This window comes from Castor canadensis, chromosome 2, assembly GCF_047511655.1.
Source record: "Castor canadensis chromosome 2, mCasCan1.hap1v2, whole genome shotgun sequence".
In the NCBI taxonomy this organism is placed as follows: domain Eukaryota; kingdom Metazoa; phylum Chordata; class Mammalia; order Rodentia; family Castoridae; genus Castor; species Castor canadensis.
In genome coordinates, this window is record NC_133387.1 from 157266230 (window position 1) to 157282188 (window position 15959).

Here is a 15959-nt window from a genome sequence, read left to right on the forward strand (position 1 = left end):
GGAAGTTTTGTGTTTACACAGTAATGGTCAGTGACAGTGTGGCCTGGGGTGTAGGCCAGAGACCCAACTCCAGGGGTTCCAACATGTCAGATCTGGCCACTTGTCCCAATATAGCAAATACAGAGACGGTAATGGTGAAGGGCAGAGAAAGATTCATCACACAGCATAGGCATACAGGAGAAAGAGGCAAAATAAGCATTTCCGCCCATTTTTGAGGTACTCATGCGAGCTTTAGGTTTAAATAGAGGAAGAATTGGGGTAGGTGTAGAATGTCTGCACAATTAAGCAGTCCCAGGCAAAGTGTGATCTGGTTGATTATTGTCTTAGTTCTGGTTCTGCAAGGGATTCCAGAGAAGTTGTCACTGTCATCACATGAGGGGAGCAGTCAGGTCCCCATGAGATGATTACTCCTGCTCCAGGGTACAACCTCATCATTATAGGTAATTACCTTCACTTGGGAGGTGTCTGTCCTGAGAGACAATGCTGTTCTTTTCCATGGGGGGTTAGGTTTGGTCCTTTGTCATAATGATGTTAGCAGTCAGTCCTGTCCTTTCTGGAACTGAAGGTGATTGCAAGAGATACTCAGATGTAAAATGGAAGCAGGCCTTTATCCTGCTATAGTTAACTTGGGGTCCAAGTAAGGAGTCAGTGCTTTCAGGAAAACCAGTTTCTAAGTGCCTGTATAACAGCACTGTACAGTCTTTAGGTAAAGGTGTAGATAAATTTGGGTGCATACCCTCTGCATATAAATCCTTAGTTTGATTTCATTTGCCTGCTGTATAAAATGATTGATTAAACCTGAGTTGGAAAGTGTTACAAAATCTATATGAATGTAACCAACCTTTGATTATCTTTGTCCAGTAGAGAAGTAATAGATCTATAAATTTAAGTTGATTTGTGTTTTGTTTAGATTGTTTCTAAAACAGATTCATTTCTGTATGAATGAGCTGATTATTCAGGCATTCAAATAAAATATCTGAAGCCATATTGAGGAAAAGATAGATTTTTCTGTTTCTATAGCCATCTTTTATATTTTAAATTGAGCAGCAACCCCAGCTTATAGTCCTGTGAAAAGTGGTTGAGTAGTGTAGTTTACAGAGCTTATCTTTGCTAATAGTCCAAGCTGAGGTTTAGTAGTCCAAGAAAAACTTTAAAAAGAAAAAAAGCTATAACAAAAGCGTTAGCATAGGAGTTTATGATTTACATAGATGATGCCTTTCTTTGCCTGGCTCTAATCTAGCATATAATTAAAAGTTGTTAGTATTTAATTGCAAAACAGAAGTATATTTTAAGTATTTAGCTTAATAAATCACCAAATGATTGAATTCTCTTCTAAGTTCCTTGTCATTTTAATTTGATTAACATTTAACTTTATTATCTCTTCCTAACTTAATTTCCAAACCTATAGATTAAAGTAAATTTTCATTTGTTTTTTGTAAGGTATGTGAATGGTCATGCAAAAAAACATTATGAAGATGCACAAATACCCTTAAGCAATCATAAGAAATCAGAAAAGCAAGATAAAGCTCAGCACACAGTGTGTATGGATTGCAGTAGCTACAGTACATACTGGTAAGTTAGTGTTTCTGGAAATTACATTTTTTACACTGGCATGCAAGTGTCCTCTCATCTTCCTTTGCCCTTCCCCCTCTCTAAACTGATTTTTACTGTCATTTACCTCCTTTTAGTCCTGTTAGGATTCAGGGGACTGGAGCCACCAGGAATTCTGTCCTCACTCATTCAGCTTTCACTTTGCATTGTTCCTTTCAGCTACTGGGCTTCCTCTCTTCTACCACCCCCTGTTCCTTGTCCATCCCAGTAATCTCCTGGGAATCAAAAAAAATATCCATTCCTATTATTATTCATTACATTTCTTTTTATAGTGTTTTAGATTTAAGAATAATATAATAAAAGCTTGTTCAAAAATTAACAACAGCAACAACAAAAAAATTCATATTCCTTCTATCCAGTTAATGTCTTGTCATACAGTCCTACAAATTTTAACTTCTTTGGAAGATTGTTTTGATAATTTTCCTTTTCTGTTCTCCTCTTCTGCTACCTGGGAGGTAAATGTCAAGAATTTCAACTTTTTTTTTTTTTTTTAATGTATCTCATCCTATAAGAGAAAGTTGGAGGTAGTCAGGAGTGGGGGGGGAGGGGGTGGGGAGTGCATGCCTATATGCCAGCACTTTGGAGGCAGGAGGATGGAGAGTTCCAGAACAGCCTTGGACACTTAGTGAGTTTGAGGCTAACTACATAGTGAGACCCCGTCTCAAAAAAAGTTGGAGGCCCTGTTTTTCCTTGCAATATAATGTACATGCCCATTCATGTAAATGATAGTAAAATAGTAGCTATTTTTGTAACTACTTAGAATGAGTTATTTAGGTTACAAACTATGTTTAATAATTCATATAATAATCTGCAGTTTTAATTTAAGGGTGAAGCAAATTTCTTTCCTTGTCTAGCAAATTGTGATGAATAATTCTTGTTATAATCAGCTTACCCTCAATTCTAAAGGCTGTTGATATTGAAGTGGGAAAAAAACCAAGTCATTTAAAGGATCCCATTAGAGATAGTTTTTCTTGCCAAACAGTCCTTGAATGTCAAATGAAGGAAGGTAGAACTGGGCAGAAGTGAGGATTTAAAGTTCAAATATCACTTTTTGTTTGCTTAGGCTTTTTTTTAGGGAGGTAGCATTGAGACAGAGTTATTGTGTAGCTTAGACTGGCCTCAAACTTGAGATCCTCCTTCCTCGGTCTTCTGAGTGCTGGGATTCTGGTGTGCACCACCATGCCCAGCTTCCATATATCACTTTTGATTTGCAGTTTGTACTCAGATGTAGTGCCAGTCTTTTTCTACATTTTTCCATAGTAGATAATTATAGAAAGCTACCAATCCAAAGGAAGAAAAAATAAGGTCAGTGGTTTTCCAGATCTTTTAAATTTTTACCAGTTTAACATGATTAAAATTTGGCTATTGAATAAACTTCTTTAAGGTTTAAGTCATTCAGACAGGTGCTCTTTTAGTGATCCTTTGTGTGGAAGCTGTTCAGACCTAGAAGACTGAGCAGCTAGAAGTAGATAAAGATTTCATTAAAAGTGAAAATCTTTCTGAGATTTTCACCCAAAGAGGAGTGTGTGTGTGTGTGTGTGTGTGTGTGTGTGTGTGTTTGTGTGTGTTTGCAGTGCTGGGGATCAAACCCAGGGCTTTGCGCATCCTAGGTAAACACTCTACCACTGAGCACATCCCCAGTTCTCCATTAGTTTTCCCTCCCTTTTCCTTAGGAAACTTACATACTTACTAGAATGACCTAGCTCTCCAATTTACAGAGCCACATGTTTTGTATGTTCATAGGCAGTTTTGCTTTAAAGACAGAAATTAGCATCATTCTTGAAGTATCTGTCTCACAATCATGACCATAAGTCATGTTAACCTGTACAGATCAGATGTTGAAAGCATTCATTCTTGATTTTCAGTTAGCAATGTGTATGAAATGCTTAATGGGGAACTTTAAAAATATTAAATATCTGTTCTATAAAAAGTTTGCAGTTGGTTTTCTTGCTATTGCTAGGATTCTGAGGAAATAGTAACTCTTTGAGGAAATTTTAAAGATCATTTTAATGGAGTGAAATTATATTCAAAGAACTCTTTAAAAATACAGATTATATATTTTAATGGCTTTATATTTTGCATTTTACTTTTTTAAAATCAGAAATTGGTGTCTAACTTGTTTTACTTTGATAATAGCACATTAAAGTAGGTGTCATTTCATGGCCAAATTATAATTAAATAGAACATTTTAAGCCTTGGGGAGAAAACACAATGGTGGAGGCTTCTTGGCCAATTGCCAGTCTTTTGTGTGAAATCCTACAGAGCTTCAAGTGTGTGGATACCCAGAGCTTCTGAGATACAGGAAGGGAGCTGCAGCTGATCCATCACATTATCATCTCATTTGTGGGTTTTAGAACAAAATGCCAGGGAATCACCCTGAAGCATGATACTACTAGCTATAAGCGATGAAGTTATAGTTTAAATTAATATTTTCCCATACCTCATTACTAAGAAACAAAAAGAGGTTTCTTCTTTCTCTGTGTAGGGTGTATTTGTTATTTCCCAATGCAGTTTAGTAAATTTACTTTCTTGGACATAAATTTCTTGTGGTTAGACTGAATGATTGGCTGCAGGGGTAAAAATAGTGGTTTAATGTTTTTGATTATTAACTATTTCGACTTTAGTTAGTATTAGATCCCCTTAAAAATAAATGAACCAAACACCAGCATACTCTGTGAAGTTGTAACATACTCTGAAGCTTACAGTTTTTCTGTCCTAAGTTTCTTTTACCAAGAGTCCCTTCCCTACCCTTTCTTTTTATGTCCTTCATGAGATCATCACTGAATACTCCCTTCAACTCTCTAGCTCCAGTTGCAGCTGGATATAATTTCTCCTGAACTTGTAGCTCTTGGGATGCTTCTAATTTCCTGTTGCATGTTAGTTATTTGTAAATGGCCTTGGGAATTGCAGAAACCATATCTTTGCATTCAGTGTCTGGTGCAGAGTAGGCCTTATATGTTTGGAAGACTGAGTTTTGACAGCTGTCTTCTGAAATTAGGGATAGTTAAACCAATTCTGTAATACTCTGTCCTCTGATCACCTTGGAGGACTGAAGAGCCACAGGACATTTTTCCTGCAGAATACTTGAGTCATGACCCAGGTGAACTATTCATTTCCTTGCCATGATAGACACCCTTGTAGAGCAGCTTCCTCAGTTCTGATGTAAGCAGGGTATCCAGAGAGAAAGCACATACTGCGTTAACCGTCAGAAAAACAAAAGCAGTTCACTTCAAAAGAGAGAAAACAATACCAAAATAATAATTCCAAATAATTGTGATTTGACACAAGCCCTCTCCTTGAGGTGATAAATAGATTAACATGAAACTGAAAAATAAATGGAGATTCAAATAAAAATGAAGATTTTCTCAAGATTTTCATATAGGGGCTATTGTTCAGTTTACTGTTTAAGTCATATTTCCTTCCCTCCCATCCAGTTGCCTCCCCTAACCAATACAAATAGAATTGCATGTGATATATGTTATGGTGGGAAAGAAACATCAAAACTAGAAACTTTTATGTAAGTAGATAATTGAAGTTAGTAGATTTAAAATACCATGGAAATAATTTCCTGACATTTAAAAGAGTCAACTTTGATCCTTGTAAACAATAGCTGAATTTCTGAGAATAAAGAATTAGGAAAAGAATATTAAAAGTAAATTACTAGAATAGCTCCCTTTTGGCAGGTAATGCTTAAAAACATACTTTCAAACAAATATTATGAAATAACAATTTGTTCAAAATGGCTTGTATTTTATATTTTAAACACATATGATAAAACCCTTATTTGTGGTTTTATATTGATAACCACATAGCTTTCTAAGGTAGTTTAAAAAGGAAAGTCTTTCTGACTATCCATTAAAAACTACTTGAACACAAATTCTCTTCTCTTTTTTTCTTCTCAACCCTCCCCAACCCTAATAAGAAGTGAAGTCTGGTTGCATTGCTCAGGTTGGCTTGGAACTCTTAGGCTCAAGCAGTCTTCCTGAGTAGCTGGGACTACAGATGCTGGAGCAAATTGTCAGTGGTTTTTTTTTGTTGTTTTTTTTTTTTAAATGGGAGAACGGGGAGAGTTCTGTTTATTTAAAAATAGTGTTTTGAAGTTTAAAAAGAAATTTTCTAACAGACATGGTCTAAAAACATGAAATACTTCCTTGATGGTACTTGTCTGCTTTTAATAAAGAGTATGGATTTTCTCTGAAGGTTCTTCTAATTTTCCATATTTGGTTTATTTAATGGTAAGACATCAGAATTTAATAAAAGAGGATTTAAACACATACTTGCTTTCTAAAGGAATTTTTTTGGATTTTAACTTTTATAAGTTTGAAATACATAGTTATTAGAATGTCAGCTTGCTTACCCCCCCTTCAATATTGCTCATTTATGATAAAAAAGTAATTGTATTTGCCTCTAAATATCAAAATGATGTCTGAGTAAATGAAAAAAAATTTAAAACGTGATGGAAGATCTACTGTACCCTTTCTGAGGTGCTTTTTGAAAAATAGTATTAGTATTATGTATAATTTCTTGTATAAAGAGCTTCGTGGCTAATGTACTGAAGTACTTGTTTCTTAACTGTTGCTTAAAAAAATCAGGTTCATAGGGCTGGAGGCATGGCTCAAGTAATAGAGCACCTGCCTCACAAGTATGAAGCCTGAGTTCAAACCTCAGTTCTGCCAAAAAATGGGTGTGTACATATGTATCAGGTTTGCTTCTATGATGATTCCTTCTTGTTTCAGATGAGGGAAGAATTGTTCGGTATATTTTCTTCAGCAAGAATTTGATGTAGAACTTTAAGGCTTGGGTAACTTCAATAGTACTAACAACAGGAATGGGAAAAAAATAGAATTTTAAAGCTGGAGAAAGCAATAGCAATTTTCTGTCTTGGATGATATGTATATTATTTATTACAATAGCAATCGAATGATTAAAAGTGGTTAGTATAACTGAGGAATTGAATATTCTGCTTTATTTTATTAACACTTAATCACATGTGGCTAGTAGCAATATTGGATAGGGTAGCCTCAACTTAAGAAACTTTAGCATCGAGTACAGTGATTTTTTGAAAACCTTAAGATAGAAATCTGATAGAAGTTTCAAAAAAAAAAGCAAGACAGTTTGACTAATTAAAATACTGGCAAACATTGTAACTTAAAAGCAAGTCTAACACAGTACGTTGTATCAGAAAGTTATATACTTAGAGTTAATGTCATGTGAAGTCTGCCAACATATTCATCATTAAAGGAAACCTCAGATTACTATAGCATTAGAAGCAAAAATATATTTTATAAACGTCATTTATAAATATCAAGAGCCAATTCTTATTTAAAAACTATTAACATTGAAATAAAAGGAAATTATTAAACTATTTTACTTTACCAAAAAACCAGAAAGAAAACATATACTAATGATGAAATGCTAAAGGCATTTCCATTAAATCAGAAATAACACAGAAATACTCCTATTATGTATGCGATTATAACTATTATTAAACATTGTTTTGTCAGTTCTAGTCACTGAAGTTAGTAAGTGAAATAATTTATATAAATATTAGAAACAAAAATACTTCTATTTTCTTTGTTTTTTGGTGCAGGTACTAGGGCCTGTGCTTTCTTGGCAGGCATTCTACCACTTGAGCCACACCTCAACCCTTTTTGCTTTAGTTATTTTTCAGATAGGGTCTCATGTTTGTGTCTGGGCCAGCCTGGACTGTGATCCTTGTATTTATGCTTCCTGCATAGCTGGGATAATAGATGCATGCCAACACACCTGGCCTTTTTATTTTTTTCAAATGTTTAAGATGGGGGTCTCATGAGTTTTTTTGCCCAGGGCAGGCCTTGAACTGTGATCCCCCTAATTTCTACCTGAGTGGCTAGAGTTAAAGGTGTGAGCCACTGTGCCAGACTTCTATTTTCAAATGATACTATAGAATGCTCAGAAAGCCTCAGGGGAGTCTAGTAGGAAACAGGAACTAGAATTAAGAAATTTTGGAAACATGATATGTGATAAATATACAAAAAGTGATAGGTTTGTCTTTGTTATGAGTCATTAGTCGAAAACTGAAATGACTAAACAAACAAACAAACAAAAGAAATACTCAACAGAATGGCAAAAATTACCAACATGCTGAGGAATAGATGTAGTAACAAAAGGTACAAAGCAAAAATATTTGTTGGTTGGTTTGTTTTTGAGACAGTGTCTTAACTATATAGCCCAGGCTGGCCTTGAACTTGCAGTATTCCTGTCTCAGCCTCCCCAGTGCTAGGGTTGTAGGCATGAAGCACCATGCCTGACTTCTCCAAGTTTTTACCTTTAAAATTTTACTTGGGACAGAGTCTGGCTTACATGATAGTCTTCAAACATATGTGAACAACATCCAAAAAATTTGAATAGCAAATGTGTTGCTTTTATTCAGTAAGTACTCGTTGAGAACCTGCTATATGCTAAAGACCTAGTTTTTTACATGAGTCTACAAAATAATGAGTGTATGGCAATGCAGGAAGAAAATAGAACTTTTATTACAACTTTTAATTTTATTAAAAAAAAACTTTATCAGATACTTAACATACCTACTGCCAGTAGTCTGTACATTTGATGGTCGTATGCTGAGAATTTCTGCCTCCTAAACCAGTTCACATGTGGTGTCATCGCTTGTGTTTACGTGAGCATATTGCCGTATGAATTTGTCCAGTTATGTGGAGTCACTTGGCCACATGGGCACACGTTTTAAAGATTTTTGTAAAAATAACACCTCTGCAAGATCATCATCATCTAAATACTGAATAAGACAAAAACAAAACTTAAGATACCTTCCTACTCTGAGTTCATTAAACACCTTAAGTCAAATAAAGCATAAGGAATAAAAAGAATGGAAAAAATTGAAGTTTCATTTTTAGAACAGAATGTGAAATAATGTGTGCTGCATTTAGCTTGTCTTTTCTATGAAAATCCCTGCCACTTGATAGTGAAATCATTTGTGTGGACTCTTTCTTAACAGTGTGAATACAGGGTAGCATTACTGTGCTTTTAATGATTAACTGTTGACTTAGAGAAATTTATAACTGCTTTAGACTGTATTTGGCTCCAGAAATTTGAATTTGAACCACATCTTTATATAGCCAAGTGATCATGTTTCTTGTCTCAGGTGTCCTATTTACTTAATCTAACATTTCCAAATACTGCCTAATATGATTTCTAAATATTATTTTCCTTTTTAATACTCAATTTAAATTTTCTTTTTACTAAATAAATGATCCTTTCTCTTTATCTCACAAGTAGTCTATCGGAAGTAGAACTCATCTTTATTTTGATCACCAAAAACTGCTAAATAAAAACTCACTTTTAGGGTCTGGGGATATAGCTCTGTGGTTAAGTATTTGCCTAGCATGCATAGGCCCTGAGTTCCAGCCCCAGTACTGGAAAACAAATAAACAAACAAAACCTCACTTTTGGGCTGGTGGAGTGGCTCAAGTAGTAGAGTACCTGCCCAACAAGTGCAAGGCCCTGAATTTGATGCTTCAATACCGCCAAAACAAAACAAAAAAAACCTTACTCAAATATAAGTTTAATAAGTATAAGTTTAATAGTTTATAAGTTAGCTAGATGACGTAGATAGTCCCTGACCTCTGTTTGTTTAGCACATGAAGTTCTGTATGTGTTAAGAGATGCTGATCCATTTGGACTTTCTCTTCTAGGAGTAGGTTATCTGAATCTTGCCCAGATTTCTCCTCTCAAAATTTCTTAGTGCAAGTTACAAAGAAGCAAGGAGTAGAACTTTTTATAATACCATTTCAACTGTAGTTTGTGAAGAATACGTTTTCATATAGGGCCTTTTTTGTAACATTTATTTTGAAATGGGAAATGCAGTTCAACTTTCAGAGGATGAGTCTATAAGCTTTTGAACCACAGCCTTTAAGTTAGGCACTTTTTTGTACTTCTGGTATGTAATAATTCTCTTGAAGAGAAACTTAAGAAGAGTGGTTAAATTTTTTTTTCAGGTGTTAAAGATGAACATAAATGTAACCAAATAGCTTCAATACACTTGCAGCAAACCAGAAGAGATTTTTCTAGAACTAGCTTACTGTTTTCCTGGGGACTTTTAAACTCCATATTAATGTGATAACTTCAAGTTTGAAAGCAATGTTTCATGTAAAGATTAAGAAGCCAGGCAACACTTAAATTTTCACTTATTTCCCACCTTTACCACTTTGCTGTTGTTGTTCTTGGGCTAGGAAGGAAGAAGAAATAAAAATGTGAATCTTGGTAGCTAGAGAGGCTTGTGCTGTGAGGTTGTGGTTACCCAGAGGAAGAAAATTAACGTTTATTCTTACTCTTCCACATGCTGGGAACTCTTAGAAGCTTTGATTTGTAAAGCAGGTGCTTTCTTAAATAATAAGTAAAACTCTTGTGTAGTGTGGTAGATTCAGACAGCATAAAAGTTACATCCTGAAAAGTAAGTGTTCCTCTTAGTGACTATAAGAGTACTTAGATTGGCTCTTGAGAAATAAGGATAGTCGTAAAACTTTAAAAAAAAATGTTTTAAGCCTATGAAACAAATCCAGGTAAAATAAAATTTACTTCTTATAGTTCAGTAAGATTAGATCAGTTACCCCATCATGATATTGGGTAGTATTACAGAATTTTAGAGCAGATTAGTGTCGTAGATGACCTAAATTATCAATGTTATATAAGAGAAATAATGAAAGTCATATTTAAAATTTTCTAGTAGTACTTCTAGGCATAGTGGCAAATGCCTATCATTGTATCTCATCAGGAGGTGGAGGTAGGAGGATTGCCCAGCTTGGACAGGGTTAGCAAGACCATATCTTAAGAACAAAATATAAACAAAAAGGCTAGGAGCATGGCTCATGTGGTGAAGCACTTTGTGTGAGGCCTTGGATTCAATGCCTAACGCCATAAAAAAAGCACAGAGGGCCAGGTGTGGTGGTGCATACCTTAACCCAGCACCACTTGAGAGGCGGAGGCAGGAGGATCTCAAGTTCAGGGCCAGCCTGTGCCACACAGCAAGAGCCTGTCTTAAAAGCAGATCCCAAAAGCAAAAAGAAACAGAATTCATTTAAAATTTTTATTTAACACAGTATATCTAAGATAGTATCATATAAACATGTAATCAGTATAAACATTATTAGGGATAGTTTGCATTTTTTCATATAACATCTTTTAAATCCAGTGTGAATTTTACATTTATAGGACATCTCAATTCAAGTGCCATATTTTCATTAAAAATATTTGGTCTATATGAGTCATAAGAGTTGCATTTAAAAATAGATTCACACACTTCTAAATATTAAAAGTCTTTTAATAAATGAAGTATCAAAAATAATATTTCTTTAATATTTACATCTGTATTGGCAAAACTAACTCATAAGAACAATTGGTTTGATTTGGAAATGAAACCGTACCACTTATAAAACATCGTTCAAGTAAATCCATTATTCTTGTGATAACTGTATTATCATGTGAAATTCAAGTGGGCATCATATAAATTTAAAAATCAACTCTTGAGTTTGTCTGTATCAACAAAGTATTCTTCAAATTTTTTGCAGGTTTTTCAATCAATTTACATGATGTGTATTGCAATTAAAATCTGCACATTTATTCATGTTGAAAAATATGTAAAGTCATTATTTGTGCTATGAAAAGTTTCAGTTTTAACATAGATTCTTGTACTTGTTTAGCTAGGTCACACATAAGCTATTCTGTGGATTTTCAAATTCAGCTCATTCATCTGCTTTGGGATATAGATTAAAAAAAAAATTGAGTCTTGAATATTGACAAGCACTTCTTTTGCTTGAAAAAATATAGTTTGCTTTTTTTTTAACATTCAAACTATTAGTAGATTTTATTTTTAAAAAAGAAACTTTTCCACACTTTTCATTTCTCACTGTCAATGCCTCGGATAATAGACAAAATCACTTGGACTTGAACTCAGGGCCTCACACTTGCTAGGCAGGCACTTTACCACTTGAGCCACGCCCTCAGCCCAAGAAAATCTTGAGTTAGTTTACAGTACAGTAAATCTTTGTAAAACTCTTCCATGAAAAGTAACCAGTTTTGACAAAGAACAGGTGTGGTCATTAAATTCACTGTCTTCCATTCATTTTAATGGTTCCATAAACTCATAGTGCTCAAATTCATAGTACTCATATATATACGCTAACTGATTTTAATTGCTTCCTCCATGATATCGTCATCCTCAGAGGGCAGATATTTGCTGTATCATAGTGGAACAAAATAATCAGGGAAAGAATTCCAGTAAGTCCAGAGCTTTAATGGGACATTGTCTTGATAGAAACATTTTCATATCAGTTGAAAGTGAATTGTAAAAGATTAAAAAATATTTACAACTCTAAATTGATTTTATTTAAGATTGCAAGTAAACGAAGACATTTCTTTGTGCATTTGTAAGTCTTTTGGGGCAAAACATACCCTTAGTATTAATTGGGGAAGTATCTCTTGTTAAATCTCATCTAAAACTAAAAAATAAAAGTACTTGCAGTTTTTCAAATACTGAGTTGATTATCTTTAATATTTTAGAAAGGTCCTTTATTTACTGATAGTTGCTTGGTGGCTAATTGTATTAATCACATTAACATAGCTCTGGAGTCTAGAGCAACTTACTCACTTCAGTGATGAAAGTGAACCAGTTCATCTAGAGAAATGAAGCAGCTTGATTTAATTGAGCCAGACTAGTTAAGAACAGAACAAGGTTATGATTAAGGCTACATTTCAATATATAAAAATGTTCTTTAACAAGTGTAATTTTATATTCTAGGCTGAATCCATGTCATACCAAAAAAATCCTTTAAGAAATAAATCAGTCATTTAATTTGAAACAATTTGTTTCTTTAAACAAAGCAACCACTTCTTTTTTGTTTGTGTTTTGAGGTCCTGGGGTTTGGACTCATGCTTGCTAGGTAAGCATTCTGCCACTTGAGTCATGCCTCCAGCCAGCAACCACCTTTTTGTGGATGTTAGGGGTTTACTTTTCAGTTACATTTAATGGCATCCTGTTAATACAGGAAAGTGATAGGAATTTTCCTGTAGACTTCTAGCATTTGAGTGACTTTTATTTTGAACACCAAGTAGTGTTTCATCAAAACTTTATGCTAAATTTATGGAAATGTAAAATGAAAATGTAAGTGGGAATTAAAGTAGAGTAATAATTCAGTTTTATTCTTTAGTGAATGCTTAAATTTTATTGAGCTCCCAAGTGCTAGTAGGTTGTACATTGTTAACATTTATCTGAGAGGAGCAAAGAGTTAAACCTTTTCACTGATTTAGTTCTTTTATGAATTGGTTATAAAACTAATAAAGAATCTGGTCTTTGGGATTTTGATCATGGAAAGATGGTATAGGATATAAACGATTACTTTTGCAATGTGTTGAGATATTGGGGCTACTAATATTCTCCAAGTGTAGAATGTTTGAGAGATCCTGATTGACAGTGTAGGTGGTCAGTTAATGAGGTGTGTGTCATATAATTGCATAGGTAACACTAGTTAAGTTTTCAAAAGTATTCACTAAACATTTTCACTCCTGAATAAAAGTCACAAGCCGTGCTCTTGTGTGTAACTGATTTTTTTTTTCATTACTTTCCCTCCACTCCTTTCTTGGTTTTTTTTTTTTAATAGGTTTTGATTTATGAGACTTTTTTTTGGATTCTGTTAGAGATAACTTACTTTTTACTAATTGCTTTGCTTTCAAAGTTTTGTTTGCTCAGAATGGCAATGTTATTTTCATTATTTTTCAGTAGCTATCGCACATCGTTTTATATAAAGCTGAATATTTAAAAAATATTTTAATGCTAGCCTGTGAGTTGTTTTTGTTAAAATTGGCATCATTCCAGGAAAATGCTAATTGCAAGATAACATTTATCATGTGTTATTCCTTATATTATTTGCTTACTGACTTACTAAAAGAAAATAGTGTAAAATATACACTATAAATTTTTAAAAACACCGTCAACATTTTTCTTTAGAGCACTTAGGAAATTCCTGAAAGATGTAGCCAGCTGTTCCGTATTTTTCATACTTCTGTTTCTTAGTGCCTCCAAATGAAAGATACATTCTTCTTAACTCATCTGAATTCTTTTTACTCTAATTAAATTATATTTAAAATGTATAGCTTTTACTTTTTCTATTCAGATACTCCCACAGGCTAATTACCTTTCTTTGCTTTTCACTTAAATCTCTTCTTCCCCAAATTCTTCATTAATTTGGATTAGAAGTGTCACCTTTAAGCTTCAGGCATTATGCTCCAAGAAAAGAATTGGTGCTTTTTATTTCCATGTATTATGTACCACTAAAAAGAATGTAACACATGTAGAAGATTATTTCATTTTCAAAGGAGGAATTGAAGAGCTTTTAAATAAAAATGTGAAAAAAAGCTAGTGTTCATTGCCTACGTGGCTTTTTTAAAAAGAGGCTCTTAAACATTCCATTGTGGATTTCAAATCTTCTCTGAACTTACCACCTACAGTAACTGCCTAGACTAGAGCCATGTAATCATCCTGGCAGCAGTCAGGCCTTTTAGTGATTTCATTACTGTAATTTCCTCAAGTTCTTCACTCGCATTGATTAATATTTTCCTTGCAGTTATCGCTGTGATGATTTCGTGGTTAATGACACCAAGCTGGGACTGGTACAGAAAGTCAGAGAACACTTACAGAACTTGGAAAAGTAAGTAGTAGGTCTCAGGAAAGAGAAGAGGATGTAATGGGGTTGAGGGTTTATTTAGAATTGAGTGGGATTTTTGGCTTCTCAGTTCCATAACTTCATCTTTGTGTGTGTGTGGTACTGGAACTTCAACTCCAGGTTTTGTACTTGCTCAGCAGGTGCTCTACTATTTGAGACACACCCTTAGCCCTTTTTGCTTTGGTTATTTTGGAGATAGGGACTTACTTTTTGTGTAAGGCTGACCTGGATCACAATCTTCCTATTTTAGGCTTCCCACTCTCACTGGGATATCAGGCATGTACCACCATGCTCAGCTTTTTTTCTGTTGCCATGGGGTTTCACTAATTTTTTGCCTGGGCTGGCAAACTGTGTTCTTCCTGATCTCAGGTTCCCAAGTAGTATTACAGGTATGAGCTGCTGACACCTGGCTTCATCGTGTTTTTTAATATGATTGAAATGTTGAGAAACTAAGCCTTGGGTTTTGATGTCTGAAACTTTGCTCATATTTCATTTAATTTTAATCATAAGCCATATCCAGGGAGCCAGGAGCCTGCTGTTATCCATAAATTTACAAGCTACTTGATCTGTTTGCAAGGACAGTTTTGGGGGTGCAAGAAAAAGGCAGTAAAGGATATAAAAATCTAATTACAGAGTTACCCTTGGTATTAGAAAATCTGTTAAATGTAATTTGAGCTCTGTGTAGACTAAGATTTATGTATTATTTTAAGAGAAGTGTCATATTGGACACTTTGCATCTGTACTACAGCACAGGATTCAAGTTTCTTCATTTTTTGTTAGGGGCAGCACATATAACTTGAAATTACAAAGAGCTGTGAATGCTTTGTGAACATAAAGAAATTGAAGACTTTATATGAATAGACTTTTCATGTTATTGCCAAATTGCTTATTCAGATAAAACTCACTGGACCTGGAATTGAAGCAGTAAATAGAAAGCCAAATAGCAAAGCCTTTGAATCTACAGCGGAGAGAAACATGTACCTAGAGTGACTACTGACTCAGGTGAAGTCTGTAAACCACTCCAAATCACCAGGTGCCATCTGATTTATTTTGGCAGTTGACATAGAGATAGTATTTTGAAAACGTACCCAAAGGAGGGGTGGCAAATTTAAATGTAAAGCCAGTGCAATGTTTTAGATGTACTGAGGAAATGTCTTCTTCCACTGAAGTACTGTACAGCATTCACCAAAGTCTTTTTGCATGTTTCGTTGTTTAAGTAGATTATAAATTTGGATTCAAGTACTTCTGTCAAGTACTTCTTTTTCAAAGTCTTCCACCCTCCTTTTTATTAGAAAGGAGCATCATGGGCCTATATAGAATTAGAGACATAAGTGTAGAAAGATCCAAATATTTAATTTTGTTTGAAATCACTCAGTATACAAGATAAAGAAGATTCCTGCTATGGCTCGTGTAGTATCACACTCTTGTGTGCTGATATCATTGTAAAGATCTTGCATGCTTGGTTCTTTGTTACATAAGTAGGTAGCTATCAAAATATTTTGTTTGCCACTTAAAGTTTTCTTTAAGAATAGGCTGCTATATCAATCCAAAGTAAGTCAAAGAGAAAAGGGCCTTCCAGAACATGTGTATGTTTATACAGTCAGGAAATAGTTTGTCTCCATTGACTACTCCATT

General features: G+C 34.4%; 1 protein-coding gene across 10 annotated transcripts in view; it reads left to right on the top strand.

The window, feature by feature from the left end:
* The window catches only part of Usp3 (ubiquitin specific peptidase 3), an 89293-nt gene that overhangs the window by 30811 nt on the left and 42523 nt on the right, over positions 1–15959 (top strand). For all 10 annotated transcript variants that reach the window (XM_020182558.2, XM_020182560.2, XM_020182563.2 and 7 more), the window contains 2 exons: positions 1441–1572; positions 14226–14309. In XM_020182558.2, the coding sequence (XP_020038147.1) occupies positions 1441–1572; positions 14226–14309 (216 nt within the window). The remainder of the gene's footprint in view (positions 1–1440; positions 1573–14225; positions 14310–15959) is intronic.